Raw genomic sequence first — 20,135 nt, 5'->3', positions numbered from 1 at the left:
CCATTTGTCAATTAACTACTTTCACATAATTGCTTCTTCATTGGTCGCTCAAACAATGACATGACCCTGTTTGATATGCTCTAGTTGTTATTATCAAAAAATCTTCTTTGTATATATTTGTAGATCTTCAAATACTCTATGCGGATCAGTACACATCACACGTGACTCCTCCTAATTGATTTTCATGAGAATTGACGATAATGGAGATAAGCATGTAGTACCTAATCCTCATCAGCCTGAGTTAGTCAAGGGTGTGACTTCGGTGGGATCCTTAACCATGGGCCACCTTGATGTATATGCCTTGCATATATGCAGTTCATCCATTTTGAAAACGCATTACACGGCATGGCAGGAAAAAATGAAGCATATCCAAATCTCAAATGGACCCTAACATGTGAAATGGTGTTAACTTACTGTTAGAAGCTTCTTGCCAGCTAAAAGTTTTGGATCAAACTAATATTTGTGTGGTCTCTTCGTTCAGGTCTTTATGACCGTATTTACAAGTTAGATTGCAAAAAACCGTTCCGTAGCCTGGTGAGGTTTTTAATTGTGGGGATTCATTCATGACTGTTCCCTTGGCACGGTGCACCTAAGATTTGGATCTATTTCATTTTTGGAATTATGCCCTAAAATGATCTGTCAAAATGGATTAACGGTGTGGATGTAATGCACATACACAGTGGGCCCCACAGGGATCCACCCAAACGGCGCCGCGGTAACGGTCAATTCGTGTCCGTAGCCAGATTGGCCCCGATCTCGCACGCACGTTTCCCTGGAATCTCCTCGCGCAAATCGCCTCACCAAATTTCTGTTCCTCAAAACGGCAAAAAATCCTCTTCCCTCCAATACCTCGCGCCACATCGCGTGAGAGAGAGAGAGAGAAGATAAGAAGCAGAAAAAAAGGCCTTCCTTGCCGTTCCCAAATCCCAAATTCCATCCATTCTTCCGCACACACAAACTGCTCCGACTTCTTATAAATCTCTCAATCTTTTCCTCTTCAATCCTTCTCGACGAACCAAAAGAAAGAGAAAAAACCCTAACCAGAACCCTTCTCCTCTCTCCCTCTCTCCCTCTCTCTCTAAACGTACTAACCTCTGAATTTCCGTCGCTGCAAGCCATGCGGATGAATTTGATTTCGACCCTCGGATGGTAACTCGCAAGCATGGCTCTGCTTTTTAGTGCCGTTACGGTGAAGAGGGAAGTTGATGATGGAATTTTACCAGACGGGCCTTGGTTTTCGGCTGCCAATTCGATGCCGATTACAGTCAAGTGCGAAGTTGATGGTGATGGTGGGTCTGCAGTGGATGATGTTGATCATCTTCCGTTGAAGGAACGGATGGAAATGCTGCTTGTTGGTGGGCTGTCCGGTTCATCATTGGGCATTGAGTCGAGCGGAAGAGTTCCAATGTTGGTATTTGGTTTTGATAAAGATAAAAAAAAGAAGTGTTCGGTTTTGAATAATTTGTGCTGTGTAGTGAAATGAGTGCAATTGATTTTAGAACTTATCTGAGGTTTGCTTGCAGGTGCTGTGTTAATGCGGCTGTTAAAGAAAAAGCTTGCTTTTTAGAGGTATTTATGCTAGAATTCATTACTTTGTATGATATGCTTTTGATAAGTTTTTAGGTAATGTACAATGCTATTTGCATTATAACTGGGACCTGCATTTCTTGCCAGTGAGATCCACCCTGCGATGATCCAAATGGTTCATCTGGTGGGGCCCACTATGGTTGCTGTTGCTGTAAAACACAGTCCCATTGGATTCTCCTAACCTTCTTATTGTTGGGATGTAAATGAATAGTTAGAAGTAAACAAAAGCTGATGGAACATATGCAATGAGGGAATTCCACAAATTGGATGTCTCTGATTGTTAAGTGGCAGAGATCTGTGGTACTTTCCAAATGTTCGACCTTCTTGTCTGTCCACACTTCACTGTCCTTGAAGATTCCTTGATCTCTCTCTTTCCAGACTCCCTAAGTAATTGCAGCCGACTCTAATTTCCAAATCACATCTCTCTTTCCTACGATAATGCTTGATCACCTTGAGCATTATCGTAGCTTTATTTCACCAGAGGCGAACTCTTCTCAGCCGAGGAGAGTTGATGAGGACATCCAAACACTAGTCAAAGTATATTAGAGGAGGAGAGCTCCCGTTTCTTTATGGCTAGGTGATGCATATATGGGGCCTCGTGGGCCCAATTCGAGTGCCTAGCTCGTTGAAAGCCCCACATTCACGATCATGCATCTTTGAAGGCCCCACACTGGAAAGATGTGTGGGTTACTTAGTTGGATCATTTGGATTGTTGGATTTTGACTGTGGACCATTCTGACTGTTGGATCATCGTCATTGGACATCTTGATCGTGGACCTTACGGGCCACGAAATAGTTTAGTTTATTTAGTTTGTTTATACCTCGGGTTTTGTTCATACAAGTGGGCTCATTGATTTTATGATCAATAATATTGACATGAGGCCTATTGTCGATGGACCATGCCAAAAATAAAAAAAATAAATATTAGATGATCCTAACCTTCAAATTGGCCTTTATCAATTAAATATGCGACGTTGTGTTTCTCTTATTAGCTGTCCAATTCAAGGACACCAATTGAAGGGTTACTAGTATTCCATCAAGAAGAATATAGTACATGGTCCATCAATTTAAGGATTATGTTTGAGAGATGTATGTGAATTGGGTATAAGTGTGCCAAATACGGTGGCATGACAATAACAAGTTTTGTCTCATACTCCATAGAAGATAGAAATTGAAACAATAGGGGCAAATATGACAAATTGCGAATTTTTAGACATTTATGGTTTGTGTTTACTAAATAGATTTTTGTAAAAAAAGTGCTTAATTTCATATATCAGGACTTTTTTTTTTTTTATTTCCAGAAAAATTACAAAATAGATTTTTCAATACTTATTAAAATTTAGCACTTCTAAGTTTTTAACACTTGAATTAATTTTCAGGCCTTATATTTCAGTTTACCAAACAACACCTAAGTAGAAAAAATAGCTTTAGTGGTAGACCTCCTTGACGTGAAACCAAATTGATTTTCTGATACATTCATCTCATGCTTTAGTCTTTGTTCAGTCACTCTTTCCCAAAGTTAAATAGTATGACCCATAAGTTTAATCCCATGATAGCTATAGTGCAACTCTGCATGCTCTGTCAATTTTTTTTCTATACGTCTCATTTATTCTTATAAATAGGTACCATGGTACTTTTCTTGCATTCATTTGGTATTTTCTTCGATCTTACAATCTTGTTGAAGAACTTTGTTGACCAAAATAACCAAACATATCCCATGCACTTCCAAACCTCTATTGGTATACCATCTGTCCAAGGCCCTTCCTGTTTTCATCTTTCTTAAAGCTTCTTTCACTTTGGATATCCTAATCCTACAAAAGTATTTATAAATTCGACATCATTTGAGTTTATGGTTCCTTCTTTCAGAGTGATTGTCATTTAACAAGTTCCGAAGATAGCTTCTCCACTTTTCATTGATCTCATTTCCTTCATTAGTACCCTTTGGTCATCACTCTTAATGCATCTAACATGATCTAGGTCCCTACTCTTCCTCTCTCATTATGTATGTTTGAAGACTTTTCTTTTTCTCACTTTTGCTCGTCCCCAATCTATTGTAAAGATCATCATAAGCCTTAAGGTTGGCCTCACTTATTACTTTCTTAGTGATGTATGCTAAGAGAGCTAAACCTAATTTTGGGAGTCAATCCAAAGCCCCTGCCGGTACTAAATCCACTAATAGGGATGTGAAAGGCAAATGTCTAGCTATTACTAGCTTGAGGGTAGGTGAGCAAACACGGTCTTACAAATGCCAATGATATGGTCATTTTGCACACCGGTGCCGTACGAAAGAAGCGAAATAAGGCTCTTGTGATTAACAAGATTGATGAGGATGCAGATGATTAAGGCGATTGTGAAGAATAAGAATAACAGCTCGAAATTGGTGCTAGTGATGAAGAATTGAAGGAGTTAAGACCGTGCCACTTGCAATTGTTAGATGCACATTAGCCTAAGCTAAAGATAGTGATGATTGGCGCAAGAATTCAAATTTTCACACTTACGGCAAGTACGGTGACAAAAACTGTGAGGTGATAATTGATAGTAGCAGTTGCACCAATGTGGTCTCTGCTAGCATTGTAAATCATTTGGGTTTGAAACCCATTCCTCACCCTCGACCTTATTGAGTTTCTTCGGTTGATGTGTCTTTGATACCGGTTTCTCAATGATGTCTTATTCTCATTCAGTTTGCTTCCAACAAAGACACACCATGGTGTGATGGTTTGTCTATGGATGTAGGATACATCATTTTGGGCAGACCTTGGTTGTACGACTGTGATATGACACTCTTCAGCTGCTCGAATATGTGTTCATTTATATATGAAGGTAAGAGGATAAAGTTAAATCTTCTTTTGCCCAAAAGCACCCTAGAGAAGAGAGGATGTCAAGAAGGGTGATGCTAAAGATGTAAGGAAGTCTCAGCCTAAGTATTTCCACATAATAAATGCGAAATATATTAAAAAGGGAGATTGATGAGGACATCACGTCACGTACACCCTTACGTACGTATCAGAGGAAGAGGCGGGTTGCACCGATTTCCTTGTGGCTAGGCGAGTACCCGTGATCGTACTGAAGACCCCATGCGCATGTGCGAGCATTTGGAAGACCCCATACTGGGAAGATGCACATGGGCTGCTTGATAGAGTGATCCACACCGTTAGATCGGAGGGATGCGACGATCGGGCCATTGGATTGCATGAATCGCATGACCAGACCATTGATCGTTGATCGTCCACATCGATTTTATCATATTTTATGATTTAGTTTTTGATTATTTTATATTTGGACACATTATGAGCATTTTAGTTGATTTTATTTAGACTAGGATTATTTTCGTTAAAATTCACAAGATGGGGATTATTGTAAATTTTGAAACTTTTTGGATCTATAAAAAGAGGGGGGACGTGTGACCTCTCTTACATTGGATTTTGTGATTAAAAAAAGAGAAAAGCTCTTGCTTTCTTCTCTCATCTTCATGCAATTTGAAGATACTTTCATGCGATTTGGAAGGAAGATTGGTGCGAGGCTAATCTTCATCAACGGAGGTGCGAGGTTTCTATCTATCCCCACACCATCTTATCTTTTCTTTCTCATCCAGGTATTTTATTTAGGTTCTTCATTCTCTCCATCCTAGATCTTCGTCTTCTCCTAAACCCTACTTTCCCATGCCCATCCACAATCCAAACCCTAACTGAGCTAAACCCATCCTCCCATGCCACACGTGTGACTGTTCGGCCACACCTATGAATCCTACCTGCCCTTTTTGGTTTCCCACTATCATTATATCGAAACCCCTTTCTTCCATCCCCGAAACCCTAACCCTAAACCTAAAATTCTTAATTTTCCTACTTTCCCAAATTACCCAAACCCTAATTTTCACCCTATTTTGTATTAGGTTTTCTATTTTGAAGTAGGCTATACCCTATGCTAATTGGATGTCCCTACATCCATTAGATCCTAGTTTTTTTTTATTATTTAATGATCTTGTGTTACGATGTTGGTAGCTTAGGCCAGAATTATGCATGATTTTCTTTTGATTTTCATGATATTTGTGATGAATATAGCTTTGTTTGTGTTTTTTTTTTTTTGTTAAATATCCTAATTCGGCTATTTGATCTCACATGTTACTTAGTCCATGCATCGGTCCTGTTTTAGAGATTAAAGCTGATTCGTTGGTGTATGCCCTCGTGGCTAGAGAGGTCACACTTGAGGTTAGAGTATAGTTGTCACCTGAAGTGAGTTCAGTGTTGGAGGAGTTTTGAGATGTTTTCCTTGAGGACCTACTGGATGAGCTTTCACTCATGTGGGACATTCAACATGCTATTGACCTTGCCCCTAGGTCGACTCTACCAAACCTTCCTCCCTACCGAATGAACCTCGCGGGGATGGCAGAGTTGAAAATCAAGTTAATGAGCTTCTTAGAAAAGGGTTCATTTAGGAGAGTTTGAGTCCATGTGCTATGCCAGCCCTCCTCACGCCTAAGAATAATGACACTTGGCGCATGTGCGTGGACTGTCAGGCCGTCAACAAGATCATGGTTAAGTATCGGTTTCCTATATCGCGTCTTGACGACACGTTGAATATGATTCCCAGTGCCATGATTTTTTTCAAGATCGACCTCAAAGCGGGTATCATCAGATACGTATTCACCCAAGAGATGAATGGAAGATGGCTTTCAAGACGAAGGATGGTCTATATGAGTGCTTAGTCATGCCTTTTGACTTGATCAATGCTTTGAGTACGTTCATGAGAGTGATGACGCAAGTGTCGAGGCCCTTTATGGGTAAGTTCCTGGTTGTATATCTTATTCCCATGTCCGTCTCCCATAAACCTTCAGAGTTCGCAGATGCATTCGCACAACATATCTATGATTTGTATAATAAGATTAGAAAACAGATTAATATGAGTAACGAAAAGTACAAGATATTTGCTAACTCTCATTGCAGGTTTAAAGAATTTCAAGTAGCTGACTATATGTGATGGTTCGTATAAGGCCAAAGTGATTTCCGCAAGGTGCTGTTAGGAAATCACACGCCCGTAGTGCCGGTCCTTATAAGATATTGAGGAAATTAGGCTCTCATGTGTATGCTGTAGAACTTCTACTTGATATGAGTATTAGCTCTATATTCAATGTGGAAGATCTTGTGTTCTTTAAGGGCTCAACAACTTCACCCTCTAGCCCTCGTTTCGACCCTCACATTGATCCAGATAGCTTTCTCGACCTGTCCCACGAATCACGGCTTTTGCCATATCCTTCTTCTCAGCCTTTGCTTTCTCTACCATCTATACTCAATAAAAGAGAAAAAGATTGAAGATATTTTGGATGAGCAAGTGGTTTCCACCAAATACAGAGGTTTTCAGAAGTATCTTGTCAAGTGGAAGAACAGGCCAAAGTCAGATTGTACGTGGATCACAAAGGTAGAGCTTTAAAGGTTATACCCGGATCACCTCGAGCATTATCATTACTTTATTTCACCAGAGGCGAACTCTTCTCAGTTGAGGGGAGTTGATGAGGACATCCGAACACCAGTCAAAGTATACCATAGGAGGAGAGCTCTCGTTTTTTTGTGGTTTGGTGATGCATATATGGGGCCTTGTGGGCCCAATTCGAGTGCTTAGCCCGTTGAAAGCCCCACATGCATGATCATGCATCTTTGAAGGCCTCACACTGGAAAGATGTATGTGGGTTGCTTTGTTTGATCATTTGGACTGTTGGATTTTGACTGTGGACCATTCCGATCGTTGGATCATCATCATTGGACATCTTGATCGTGGACCCTATGGGCCATGAAATGGTTTAGTTTATTTAGTTTGTTTATATGTTTTGTTATTTTTTTTGTTGGTTTAACTTATATTGTTGTTGAGATTAGGGTGTTAGGACCAAATTTTATTTCAATGAGCGTCTTTCTGTGAATTTTTTTATTTGAGAGCAATTTATTTATTTATTTTTTATTTTGTAAAAAGTCTTCTTTGAGACTGTGAAGGCTCGGACGTCCCCACCTTAGCCTATTATTGCATATGAAAAAAAAATCTCTCTTTGCTTTGTGATGAAGTAAAACCTCCCGTGATTGGAGCAGTTTGGTGTGATGCCATGGAGTGATTCAAAGTTATCATTTTCTTTCATTCTCTTCATTTAAAAGGTTTTTCTTCTCTTTTCTCTCTCTTTCTTTCTAGTATGCTTCTCTTTTTTCCCCATCAACAAATAATCTCCTTCTCTATCCTTGTTCTTCCTTCTTCCAATCCATCCAAACCTCAACCCAATCAAGCCTTAGCCCATCCAATCCCAATCCAACCTACCTCTTCCCAAACTCGTGTCCGTACGGCCATATGGCCACACATGTACGGTTGTCCGTACAGACAATCCCCTTGTTCCGTGGCCCTCTTGTTTCGTCTCCCTCATTCCTCTTTATTCCTTGTTCTTTACTTCAATCCTAAACCTGAAAACCATAGTTTTCAAAATCCTGGTTCTCAAAACCCTAGTCCTCAAAACCCTAAATCCCCCAAAAATCTGAACCTTAAACCTAAACCTAATTTAGTCAAAACCGTAAACCAAGTGAATCCCTTTGAATTATGAATAATCCCTATGCTAGATGGAAGTTCTAACCTTCCATAGGTCCCATCTAATCATGTTTTATAAGATCTAACTGACGGGTTATGAGCATAGTTATTATGAGCATAGTTCTAACCTTCCATAGGTCCCATCTAATCATGTTTAGTCTTGACTATGAGCATAGTTAAATACTTGAATTCATTAAGCTTGTGATTGCTTAGCATTATTTTGTGCTTTAAATTGTTCTAGCTAATCCGTTGATGATCTTATTGCATCATTCTAGGCTAGGCCATCTTCTTGGCATTCTGATATGTCCTACATCACTTAGCAATCTTCTTGGCATTCTGATATTGTTTAAGATTTTCATTGTTTGTTGTAAACAAATATTATTATTATTATATAATCCTTAAATAAAAAAAATCTTAAACAACTAAACAATATTAGTGAGTACTATGGATAGTCGAATACTCATGTACCTGCATTACAATTAGAACACAATACCCAATTCTAGGCATTCAATATCCTTTAAGTCATCCATGTGTTAGACAATTTGATGAGGACATCATGTCACATATACCCTTGCGTACGTATCAAAGGAGGAGGCGGGCCGCACCGATTTCCCTGTGGTTAGGCGAGTACCCGTGATTGTGCTGAAGACGTCATGTGCATGTGTGAGCATCTGGAAGACCCCGCACTGGGAAGATGCACATGAGCTGCTTTATGGAGTGATCTAGACTGTTGGATTGGAGGGACATGACGATCGGGCCGTTGGATTGCATGAATCACATGATCCGGCCATTGATCGTCGATCGTCCTCATCAGTTTTTATTTTTATTATTTATTTATTTATTTATTTATTTTTATAGATTTTATCATCTTTTAGGATTTAGTTTTGATCATTTTATGTTTGGACACCTTTGTGAGTGATTTAGTAGATTCTCTTTAGACCATGGCCATTTTTATTAAAATTTCATAAGATGGTGTTTTTTGTAATTAGTGAAACTTGGTGAAGCTATAAAAAGAGGGTGGGCGTATGACTTTCTCCCTCATTGGATTTTGTGATAAGAAAAAGAGAAAAGACTCTTGCTTTCTTTTTCTTCCATCTTCATGTGATTTGAGGATATTTCCATGCTATTTGGAAGGGAGATTGGTGCGAGGCTAATCATCATTTATCCCCACACCATCATTTCTTTTTCCCTCCGTCCATGTATTTTCTTCAAGTTCTTCAATTCTTCCAACTTCTTTTGAGTTGGACTTCTTTTGAGTTAATGGATGTTGGAAGCTTCATTTCATATTCAATTAGATCCAAGATCACATTTATTTAAGCATGTTCCAAGATAGGTGAATGTCTTGGCAGACTCTTGGCCAAGGATGGTCTCAAGATCAATTATCTATTTTGGGGACTCTTAGGTTCCTCCTTGGTCATCTATCTTTGGCCTTTGGCCACCTTCCCTTGTAACTCCTTGTTATCCATAATTTAAAAAAAAAAAGGAAAAGAAAAAGGAAAAAAGAAAACCAAAGATTGGATGGTTAGGATTTTCCAAGCTTCAAGATATTTGGGCATCCCTGTCCACAATGGGCCCTTCAGATTAATGGTCTCAACTCTGGATTACTAAATCACTGGCCCCGCATCTACGGGCTGGTGTCTCTGGATACTAGTCCTGATGCATCAGGAGCATATTGTTCCTCCTCACTTCAGAAGCCTGTTATTCCTCATCACAGTAAAAGGAGCTGGAAGCAACCCAGTCACCTCGATGTTGCTGCCATTGTAGAGTTGTTGAGTCATTTCCCTCTTCTGATTAAACAACGTTACTAAAATTTTATGGCATGTAACCTTTATGTTTTTCTATTAAAATGCAGTTGCAATGTATATTACCTTTCTATTGCTTTCTATGTCAGTCACCGCTGAATGATATTCATTTGGCCTTTGTTGATTTCATCTCATCAAAATGCGCTGCTAAATTTGTTCTCCGGCAGGATATCTCAACACGCGATTCCGCTCGTGTCAAGAGAAGCACAAGTGTCTGCTGCGCTGGAGAAAGCAAGGAGGGAGGTCATTCTAAGGATGCAGGACAAGAACAAAGTTATACTGATGGGGGTCCTGTTACAAATGCTATTGAAGTTCCAACTATTGCAATTCCTGTCCATTCTTGTGAAGCTGCACTGTGTTCATCAACAGCGAACAAATTTCATGATACGGGTTCTACTAGAGAGAACAATTTGCAGGAGGCTAAAGTGAATGGTCACATTTGCTCATGTCTGGTGCCTTGCCCTGAAGCTAAAGGCCTTGTTGTTGGAGAAGTTGATACAAACTCTTACAACTCTAGTAGCAGCCTAATCAGTCCGTGCAGGGATGGTGAGGGTGGCCTTTCCAGTGTTGATATGCAAACAGTTCAGGTCAAGAGTGAAATCCAAGATCAACCTGAAATCGATAAACTCGATCATATTTCGTTGCAAGAACGGTGTAAAATGCTGTTTATGACTCGAGGTTCCGTTTTGGGTGATTTCTATGATTCAAAATGCTCTCAAATAAGTGGGCCTCGTGCATTGAGATCTAGTCTCCAGCAGGTAAGACAATCATGTATTTGGTAATGTGAATATTTGGATTAAAAGCTATAGGAAAAGGAGGTTTGACAATGAAAACCAAATATTCAAGAGCCCTTGCAAGAGAAAGTTAATCCTACTCTCCCCACATTAACAGTTATGTGCGAGATCCGGGCCCGAGTTTATACCATGGCCTGAAATTATGCTGGTCTGATCCTGTGGTTAGTTCTTTTTAACTGCCTATTCTTTTCGTACATGTGTTGGTCCTCCCAATGGGCAGTACTGATTTTTGGTAACAGCACCTGCTTTTTGGGTCCATCTGATGAATGTACTGGATCTTGCTCAAATTTGCCTCATTGACATGTGTGGGAGAATAGGATTTGAAATCCTTCTCTGATGAGAAGCCTGGGCAATATTTCTCATTTAACTATGTAATGGAAGTGCTCTTTTCAGTCTTGCTAAGTTGTATCATCATTCTATGTAAGAATGAGTAGTGTCCCATATTGTTTAGAGTATATTGTGGAGACTGAGTTTGTGCTGCCTGTAATTCCTCTTGGAAGGAGCCTGGGCTCAGGGTTTGGGCAGTCTAAGTTAGTAAAGACTGTTCCACTCTTAGCTCACGAATGCCGTCTCAAGAGTGCTCTTGCTTTCTATCTGTTTGTTGTTCTTGTATTTCAAGCTGTTCCTGTCTGTAACTTGTTCATCATTCAATTCATTTTATTAATCACCACTACAAGGCATTTTTGTGCAGATTTTTAAGGCAATGTAAATGTTCTACATGAATGTTTTCTGATTAAGTTCCTTTCTCTTCTACTTTCACACTAAAACTCTCTGAAATTTCTTTCAGATAATGCTATGTTGCAATTATTATTTTTGTTGAAGTTTAAAAACTATTTAATCCAGACATAATCATGGCCTGAGTCTAAGTTGGAGTCAAGTTCTCAACCAAATCAATTAAATTTTCAAGTTTCTGCTTGTGTGAAAAACTTCTATGGATAAAAAATCATCCTTAATAAATATCTCTTGTTCACAGATAAATAATCAGTTGGCCACAGGCACAGGCTATCACAGGTTACATTCACAAGAATGACACTCACAAAGTACCTCTCGCTGGTTGCTATATTCTGTTTTTGAATTCAAACAGAAGGACAAATAGTTTACAGTTTGGCTTTCCAATTTCTAGTTACGAAGTACAAAATACAAGGTCGATCAGATAAGTAAAAAATGAAAACTTCAACTCATCATGATTTCGCTCATGGGATGGGCTGCCCCTTTGGCTGATGTCAAGGCGACTGAAGTTGCTTAGGCCACGTAGCTACCTATCTCACCATTCCTGTTGTTGAAGTTGGTATCTTCTTGGATTCTGCTGTGAGCAGAACATTGTCATTGTTTATACACTTCACTTTCGTTGGTCATTTATAAATTCTTGTCATTGAAATTTTATCATCCATGTGCTTAACCCAGCTGTAAATTGAGGAGCACAGGCTTAGTTCATTTGGCTAATTATAGGCAATCCATTGTATTCTGGAATGGAGTGCTAAATATCCCATAAGGGGAACACGACTTTGCAGATTCTTGATCGTCTCTAATTTTATTAGTTAATGATCACAAGAAGTGCAGTGTGGTATTGAATTTGCTGAGTTGCTGGGGGAATTATGTCAATAGTTTCAGAGTGATGAGTTTTTCCCTAACCTCTTATTGCAACAATGCTTGTTTTAGTGAAAGCTGACTTATAAAGTGATGAGCCTTAACATACTGCTTTTAAGGCACAATATTTGTGCATATAGGATCTGTGTTCGATATGAACTATTGATCTGATGGACCCTACGGTGAATGGGGGATTTTCTAATAAACCCCCAGACTGGAAGTTCCTAACCCTTCTTTTTGAGCAAGGTTGGAAGTTCCCAACCCTTCAATCCCATCATCATCTAAGCCTTATCCCAATTAATTGCTGTTGGCTACATGAATCTTGTTCCACCATCCTACTCTATCAGGGGCTAGAACTCCAGATGCCCTAGCATGAGTTGGGAATGCCATATTGTTCGGATTGATGATGAAAGTTATTGCATAAGTTTGATGCTGGCTGCTGACCTAATGCAACCCTCCTTTATCTGGGCTTAGCACAAAACTCCCACAGGCACAATGTAATGGACTATTACATTGGTTGATTACAAATTTACAATCAAGCGCTATCTAATTAGTGTATTACTTTTTTTTTTTTCCCCCAAAAGGCCTAATTAGTCTATTACATAGGTTGATTACAATTAATGAGTTTTCCCACCCTTCTATCTGTGGCCTACAAATAGACAATTAAGAAAATGATCCAGAAATGTGTGAAACGTAGGCAAAAGATTGAAGGGTTGTGATCTTCCTCTCTAGGAGATTTTTTGGAGCATCCCATGTCTAAGGGTGGACCAATGGATTAATCAGTTAGATAAACAGGGAACCTGATGCAGCCCAAGAGCAGGCTATGATACAATTGGAGATCTTGACCAAATCAAAAGCCTGACAAATCCAGACCAATCTACTGGTCCTATGACTCCGATTGGACTTAGGAGCCCACCAATCCAATCGTACAGCTTTATAATGCCTATATGCAAAATTTAAGGCCCTAAGGGTGGGCCAATGGATTAATGATCTAGATAGCCGGACCAGGGTACTTGATGCAGCCCAAGAGCAGGCTGGGATGCAATTGAGAATCTGGACCAAATCAAAAGCCTGGAAAACAAATCCAGCCCAGTCTAGTAGTTCGATGACTCTGATTGGACTTAGGTGCCCATCTGTCCAATTGTAGTACAGCTTTATGATGCACATATGCAAAATTATATGGGCCCTTTTGGCATTTGTATGGATTCTACAGTCCAATTGACCATATGGTTCCTGCATATTGAATTTTAGTCAGATTTGCATTTTTATGTTTTAGTTTCCCTGTTTAGATGTTATGCTTGAGTAGAGATAGGGTGGTGGTATGTGGACCAATAGAAAGTAAGCAAGGAGTATTCTAGAAACTTTTTTTTTATAGATTATTCTAAATATGATTTGTAGCCTATATAAAGGCAAGATGTCATATATATGTGTCAATACTCAATAGTATGTATGCATATATATGTATGTATATATGTGTGTGTGTGTGTGTGTGTGAGAGAGAGAGAGAGAGAGAGAGAGAGAGAGAGAGAGAGAGAGACATCATGACTATAGCTTGGACTAATGGCATTGGTTAGAAAATCAACGAGTTTATAATATGATTTTTGTATGACATGCAGTCATCCTTTGAAGCCACTTTCTTACAATAGCATATTTTGAAATAGCCAATCTGGAATGAAAGTTAAAGTGTCCTGTAGGTAGTTCAACCACACGTCTTTTGTTTGAAACTTGATTTCGGAAGAAGTGGTTCAACCACACTTCTTTTGTTTGAAACTTGATTTCATGAGAAGTGGATCAAACAGTGTCTTACTCAATTGCTTTTTTGTACCTGACTACTTGTAGGTTCTCTTTCCAGTAGACTCAGTTACATCCTCTATTCTTCACTGTCAAATGAAATGGTGATGATAGCATGCATGCCGTGAGAAGGCTAGAGGCTATTAAACCTTATTTAGGGGTATCGTGAGACACTTCTTATACAAATGGGGAAAATCTTGTTTCTTATTAGACTTTTGGTTCACTCTAGTGTTCTCATCTACCTGCCGGGATTCGTTATTGTGGTAAAGAGATCCACATTAAGTCGACCTTGGCTCAGTCGGCAGAGCAGAGGATTAATCCTCTTGGTTGCTGGTTCGAATCCAGTAGGTCAAAAAATCTGATTTGATTGGAAGTATTTCTTATTAGACTTTTGGTTCACTCTAGTGTTCTCATCTACCTGCCGGGATTCGTTATTGTGGTAAAGAGATCCACATTAAGTCGACCTTGGCTCAGTCAGCAGAGCAGAGGATTAATCCTCTTGGTTGCTGGTTCGAACCCAGCAGGTCGAAAAATCTGATTTGATTGGAAGTATAAACTTTTGTATCATAAACATGTGCACATGGAGAGCTACTCAAAGAATTGTTGTTAGCTTCTGTTCCTGAATCTTGACCTCGTTTTCCTTTAATATGTTAAATTGGTACTTGTGGAATTTGCAGTGATTTAGAGGAAATGATGTGGTCAATTAAGAGTTGGTGATGAAAAGCTTCCCTTGCCAACTCTTTAGTTGCAATTGATGTGGCAGAACATGAAATTAAATATGGAATGCAAGAAATCAAGCTTGTGATTATACCAATTTTAAACAATCACAAAATTTCACATCCTACATACTATCAAACATTCAAAAAGGGGAATCTATGGGGGTCCAAGCCTATTCAACTCTAGGGTTGGATCAAATAAAATTATAAGCCAAACAAGCCCAAAGGAGTGTAAGAATCATCCATTCTTGCAAAGGATTGTTCCCGACTTAAGAGATTCATTAAGTTTCAATTTTGGAGAAAATCTAGGGTTTGAAAATTGGGGATAATTGGGATTTGGGACTCTTTAGGGTTAGGGATTTGGATTAAGGGGTTTTTTTTTTTTTAGTCAAAAGAGAAGGAAATAGAGGAAAAAGAGAACCTGGGATGAGTCACACACGTTGGACAGTAGATGGGCCTGGACGCACGTGCGTAACAGGTCGTCCGCACGTGTGTGGGTCCCACAGTCGAAAACTGACTTGTAAGCTGGGATCGGATAGGGATGGGCTGCCTCCATTCCAAGTTTCACGTCGATCCATCGCAAGGTGAGTGTGTAGTACTCCGCCGAAGTTTCAACCCCTCGGATGAGCCATAATCTAAAAATTAGTTTATGCACTGCTGTAGGAGAAAACTTGGATACGAAAGTGGGTGAATCTGAAAGTGGAAGGGGTGTAGAGGGTGATGGATGTGGCGCGTAAGAAGGTAGAGATGATTTGGAGCAGATGTGGCTTCACACTACGGTAGTTAGCCCTTCGAGGAAGGGAGGGCTTCGCACCCAATTCGATTCTTCAACCCAAAGAGAGAGGAAGAAACACAGGAATTTTTATTCATCAAATATCATTGAGAATACCTACATGAATTTGCTTTATTTATAAGAAAACCCTAAACCCAAAAAAGACAAAGTTACTCTTGCGCCATGTGCGCTTACTAATACCAAAGCTAAAGCAAATAAAATAACTAATTTAAGCAATTAAAGCCGTTCATGATGTTTCTAATAACAAAAAATAGTCAAAACTCAAAATCCTAGATCATCTAAAGTAGTGGGCGACGATCATGAGATCCGATGGTAAAATCTATGTGATGATCGGGTCCACTCCAATGCTCTATAACGCAACCCCTTAATTATGAAGCCTTCCAAAGATGTCGTCGTCGATCCAAATCGAAAGTGGGGCCCGCCTCCCCCTCGAATACATGCATAGAGGGGGCATGTGCATGATGTCCCCATCAACTCTCCCCGGCTGCAAAGGTTTTGTCACTGACGAAATAAAGCTCTTGAACTGCTCCAAGATGTTTGGATCAAGTCTTTGAAGTTCCTCTTCAGTGAGTTACGTACTTTCTGAAGTTGGGCATGACTTCTACTTGACAAGGAACTTTTGAAAACCGCCGTCCAGCGTCAATACTATTTGATGGTCTAGAATATCGTCCCTCTACTCTTTGGATGTGGGATGGGTAGTTATAGGAGGTAGAGGCTGAGAAGATGGGTCGGGAAGAGGCCATGGGTCAAGGGAAAGGTCTGGGGAATTAGGATGGTTAGGTGAAAGGCTGGACGATATATAAGTGCTCCTTTGAAATGCAATTAGATCCTCCATATTGAATGTGGAACTAATTCCCATGGAAGGTGGAAGATTTACCACATACACATTGATATCGTTTCGTTTTATAATTTTGAATGGTCCAGTGCTACACGTGTGTAATTTCCGAACGGCTCCCTGAGGATATCGCTCTGGCCTGATGCAGACCATTATAGAGTCCCCTAAAATTGGTATTGTTCATTACTAGCATTGATCCTTTGCCTGATTTCTTGATCCGATGAATGAATATGATGTGCAAAGGACTGTAGACTATGATGGCCTATGGGACAAGGACATAGGGACAAGATCAATAGGCTTTCGAGGTTTATAACCAGTAACGATTTCAAAAGGACTTAAACCTGTGGATCTATTGACAGAACTATTAAATGCAAACTCGGCGATAGGTAGTGCCGTGTCTCACGTCTTGGTGTGCTCCCCTACTAAACACCTGAGCAAATGTCCTAGGCTCTTATTGACTACTTCAGTTTGACCATCAGTCTGAGGGTGGTAGGCAGAAGAAAATTGGAGCCTAGTACTCATCATATGCCATAGTGTTTTCTAAAAATAACTCATGAACCACACTTCACGGTCAGACACTATGGTTTTGGGTAAGCCATGAAGTTTGACAACCTCACTAAAGAACAATTTGGTAACATGGGATTCGTTAGAGGTCTTCGAACAAGGGATGAAGTGGGTCATTTTAGAAAAACGGTCCACGACAACAAATATGGAATCGTGTTTTCGAATGGTCTTGGAGAGCCTAAGCACGAAGTTCATACTGATGTCCTGCCAAAGGGTGAATGGAACTGGCAAAGGTGTGTATAGCCCCGTATTATGCTTTTTCTGCTTTGCTAGTTGACAAGTACGACACTGCCCTATAATTTTGGCCATGTCTCGCTTGAGGCTTGGCCAATAGAATCTATCCTCCACTAGGGCAATGGTCTTGTCTCGACCAAAATGACCTGCGACCCCTCCTGAATGTAACTCCCAGACAAGAAAATCGCTGAGGGAGGTGTGGGGTATGCACAAACGGTCACTCCTAAACAAATATCCGTCCAATATCAAGTACTCACTGCTAGCTCCTGACGGACTCTCTAACAACGATGTGTACACAACTCCAAAATCTAGGCACTTAAAATAATCCTCTATGACACGCTCGAGCCCCTTGACTTCGACACTCATGGAATTGAGTAACGCAACTCGACGAATCAACGTGTCAGCAGGCTTATTCTCTACACCGGCCTTGTGTTTAAGCACAAAAGTGTACTCTTGAAGGAACTGGACCCACTTGGCATGCTTAGAGTTTAGTTTCTTCTGAGAGTTCAGATATCTCAAGGCCTCGTGATCTGAGAACAAGACGAATTCTTGCGGCAATAGATAATGATGCTAGTGGCGCAACGATTGTACTACCGCATAAAATTCTTTTTCATAGGTGGAGTATTTTTGCTTCGCCTCATTCAGTTTCTCACTAAAAAAGGTGATAGGGTGCCCTTCCTGACTAAGTACTCATATACCAACTCCTGACGTGTCACATGCGACCTCAAAGCTTTCGAAAAATCCGGAAGTCGCATGACTGGAGTCTCGGTCATCTTAGCCTTTATCTCGTTGAAGGCCTTCGAGGTTGCCTTCGTCCATTGAAATTCTCATTTTTTTATGCAATCCGTGACGGGAGCCATAATGGAATTGAACCCTTAAATGAACTGCCTATAGAAGGTGGCTAACTGTGAAAGCTGCCTATAGAAGGTGGCCAAGTTGTGAAAGCTGCGCACCTCGTGAATTTTGCAGGGTTTATGCCAATTGATAATGGCCTTGACTTTCTCAGGATCCACTGACACACCCTCAGCTGACACAACAAAACTTAAGAAGATAACGCTGCTAGACATAAACGCACACTTCTTTAGGTTGGTGTACAATTTTTCGGCTCTAAGGATCCCACAAACCTGCTTAAAATGGTTGAGGTGTTGTTCCTTGGTCATGTTATAAATCAGGATATCATCAAAGTAGATGACCGAGAACTTCCCCATGAAGGCCTCAACACTTGGGTCATCACACGCATGAAGGTACTCGGGGCATTAGTCAGCCCAAAAAGCATGACCGGCCACTCGTATAACCTATCCTTCGTCTTGAAGGCTGTCTTCCATTCATCGCTAGGGTGTATGCGGATTTGGTGATAACCACTTTTGAGGTCAGTTTTCGAGAAGATAGTAGCGTTGGCTATCATGTCTAACATGTCATCAAGACGCGGTATGGGAAACCGATACTTGATTGTGATTTTGTTGATGACTCTACTATCAACACACATCCTCCATGCGCCATCCTTCTTAGGTGTAAGAAGGGCGGGTACGACACACGAACTCATGCTCTCTCGAATGAAACCCTTTTCTGGAAGCTCATCAACCTGCCTCTTCAACTCTGCATGCTCCTTTGGGTTCATTTTGTAATGAGGGAGGTTTGGTAGAGTCGCCCTAGGGACTAAATCAATGGCGTGCTGTATATCCCTCATAGGGGGAAGCTCATCCGGCAGATCATCAGGAAAGATGTCACGAAACTCATTCACTACCGGAATGGCCTCAGTGGATAACTCTACACTAGCCTCTGGTGCACTCTCCCTGGCCACAAGGGTGTACACCATCGAGTCCGACTCAGTCTCCTGCTCAAAGTCTGGCATTTATAATGTGGGGGGCCTTAGACTTGGACTTCGATTCCTTCAATTCCTTCAATTCCTTCGAGCCACTCGCACTACTCTTTGTGGTGGACTCCTTTCCAGTCGTGTTCTTGGGTGGGAGATGATTTAGCTTGACTTTCTTGCCCTCAAACCAGAATGTACACATATTTGAACGACCAGATATGGTGACATCCTTGTCATCGAGCCAGGGCCTACCTAAAATGATGTGGCCGACATCCACGGGAACAACATCACACCATAGTGTGTCTTTATATGATTCAAACTAAATAGGAACAAGACAACGGTGCGAGATTGGAATGGAAGTCTCATCAACCCAAGACACTCTATAGGGTTGAGGATGGGCTTCAAGCTTCAAGGCCAAACGACTCATAGTGCTAGTTGATGCCACATTGACACAACTACCACTATCCACGATCATCTTGCAACTCTTATCACCACATTTTGCGTAGGTATAGAACGTGTTGCGGCGCCAATCGTCGGTATTCTTTGCTTGTGCAAAGGCGCAACGAACAACTGCAAGTGTCGTGGTCTCTTTCGCTCCCTCTTCCTCATCACTAGGGGTCTCCACTGGCTCGTATTCTTCCTCCTCACTGTCACTTTATGGGGGCACTATTTCTACTTGCCCATCAATAAAGAACACCTTGGTGCCCTCTTTTGTGCCACACTGGTGGGCAAAGTGACCAATCCTCTGACATCTAAAACACCCAGTCGCATCACCTTTACGTGAGCTAAACCCAACAACTCCTTTACCCATATCATCCTTGGGCCTAGACTGAGAACTACTGGAAGACTTGTATTGATATCCAGTGCCAGGCTTAGCCCCAGAAGGGTTAGCCTTAGCGCCAGAATCTCGGGACTCAAATCGCCTTCCCACAGATGCCTTGAGGTATTGCTCGACCTCCAACACCACTTGATACATTTGTTCAAGAGTGTCTATCTCTTCCGCGAGCAAGTCTCTCCTAATGTCAGAATGGAGACCCATCTTAAATCGAGCGAGAGTGAGTACGGGA

At 40.7% G+C, this 20,135-nt stretch overlaps 1 protein-coding gene across 6 annotated transcripts in view; it reads left to right on the top strand.

Annotated features, from left to right (window-relative positions):
• Nucleotides 1–798: 798 nt before the first annotated feature.
• Nucleotides 799–20,135, top strand: part of LOC131251490 (uncharacterized) — an 84,505-nt gene continuing 65,168 nt past the window's right edge. For 3 of the 6 annotated variants that reach the window (XM_058252236.1, XM_058252235.1, XM_058252237.1), the window contains exons 1-3: nucleotides 806–1,407; nucleotides 1,524–1,569; nucleotides 10,106–10,699. In XM_058252236.1, coding sequence (XP_058108219.1) covers nucleotides 1,163–1,407; nucleotides 1,524–1,569; nucleotides 10,106–10,699 — 885 coding nt within the window. In that variant the 5' untranslated portion in view covers nucleotides 806–1,162. Of the gene's footprint in view, nucleotides 1,408–1,523; nucleotides 1,570–10,105; nucleotides 10,700–20,135 lie in introns of all 6 variants that reach the window. The other 3 variants (XM_058252239.1, XM_058252238.1, XM_058252240.1) reach the window with 3 other exon arrangements.

The sequence above is a fragment of the Magnolia sinica genome, chromosome 7, assembly GCF_029962835.1.
Source record: "Magnolia sinica isolate HGM2019 chromosome 7, MsV1, whole genome shotgun sequence".
NCBI lineage: Eukaryota > Viridiplantae > Streptophyta > Magnoliopsida > Magnoliales > Magnoliaceae > Magnolia > Magnolia sinica.
The sequence above is the reverse complement of the archived record's forward strand: the minus strand, read 5'-3'. Positions and strand labels throughout refer to the sequence as shown.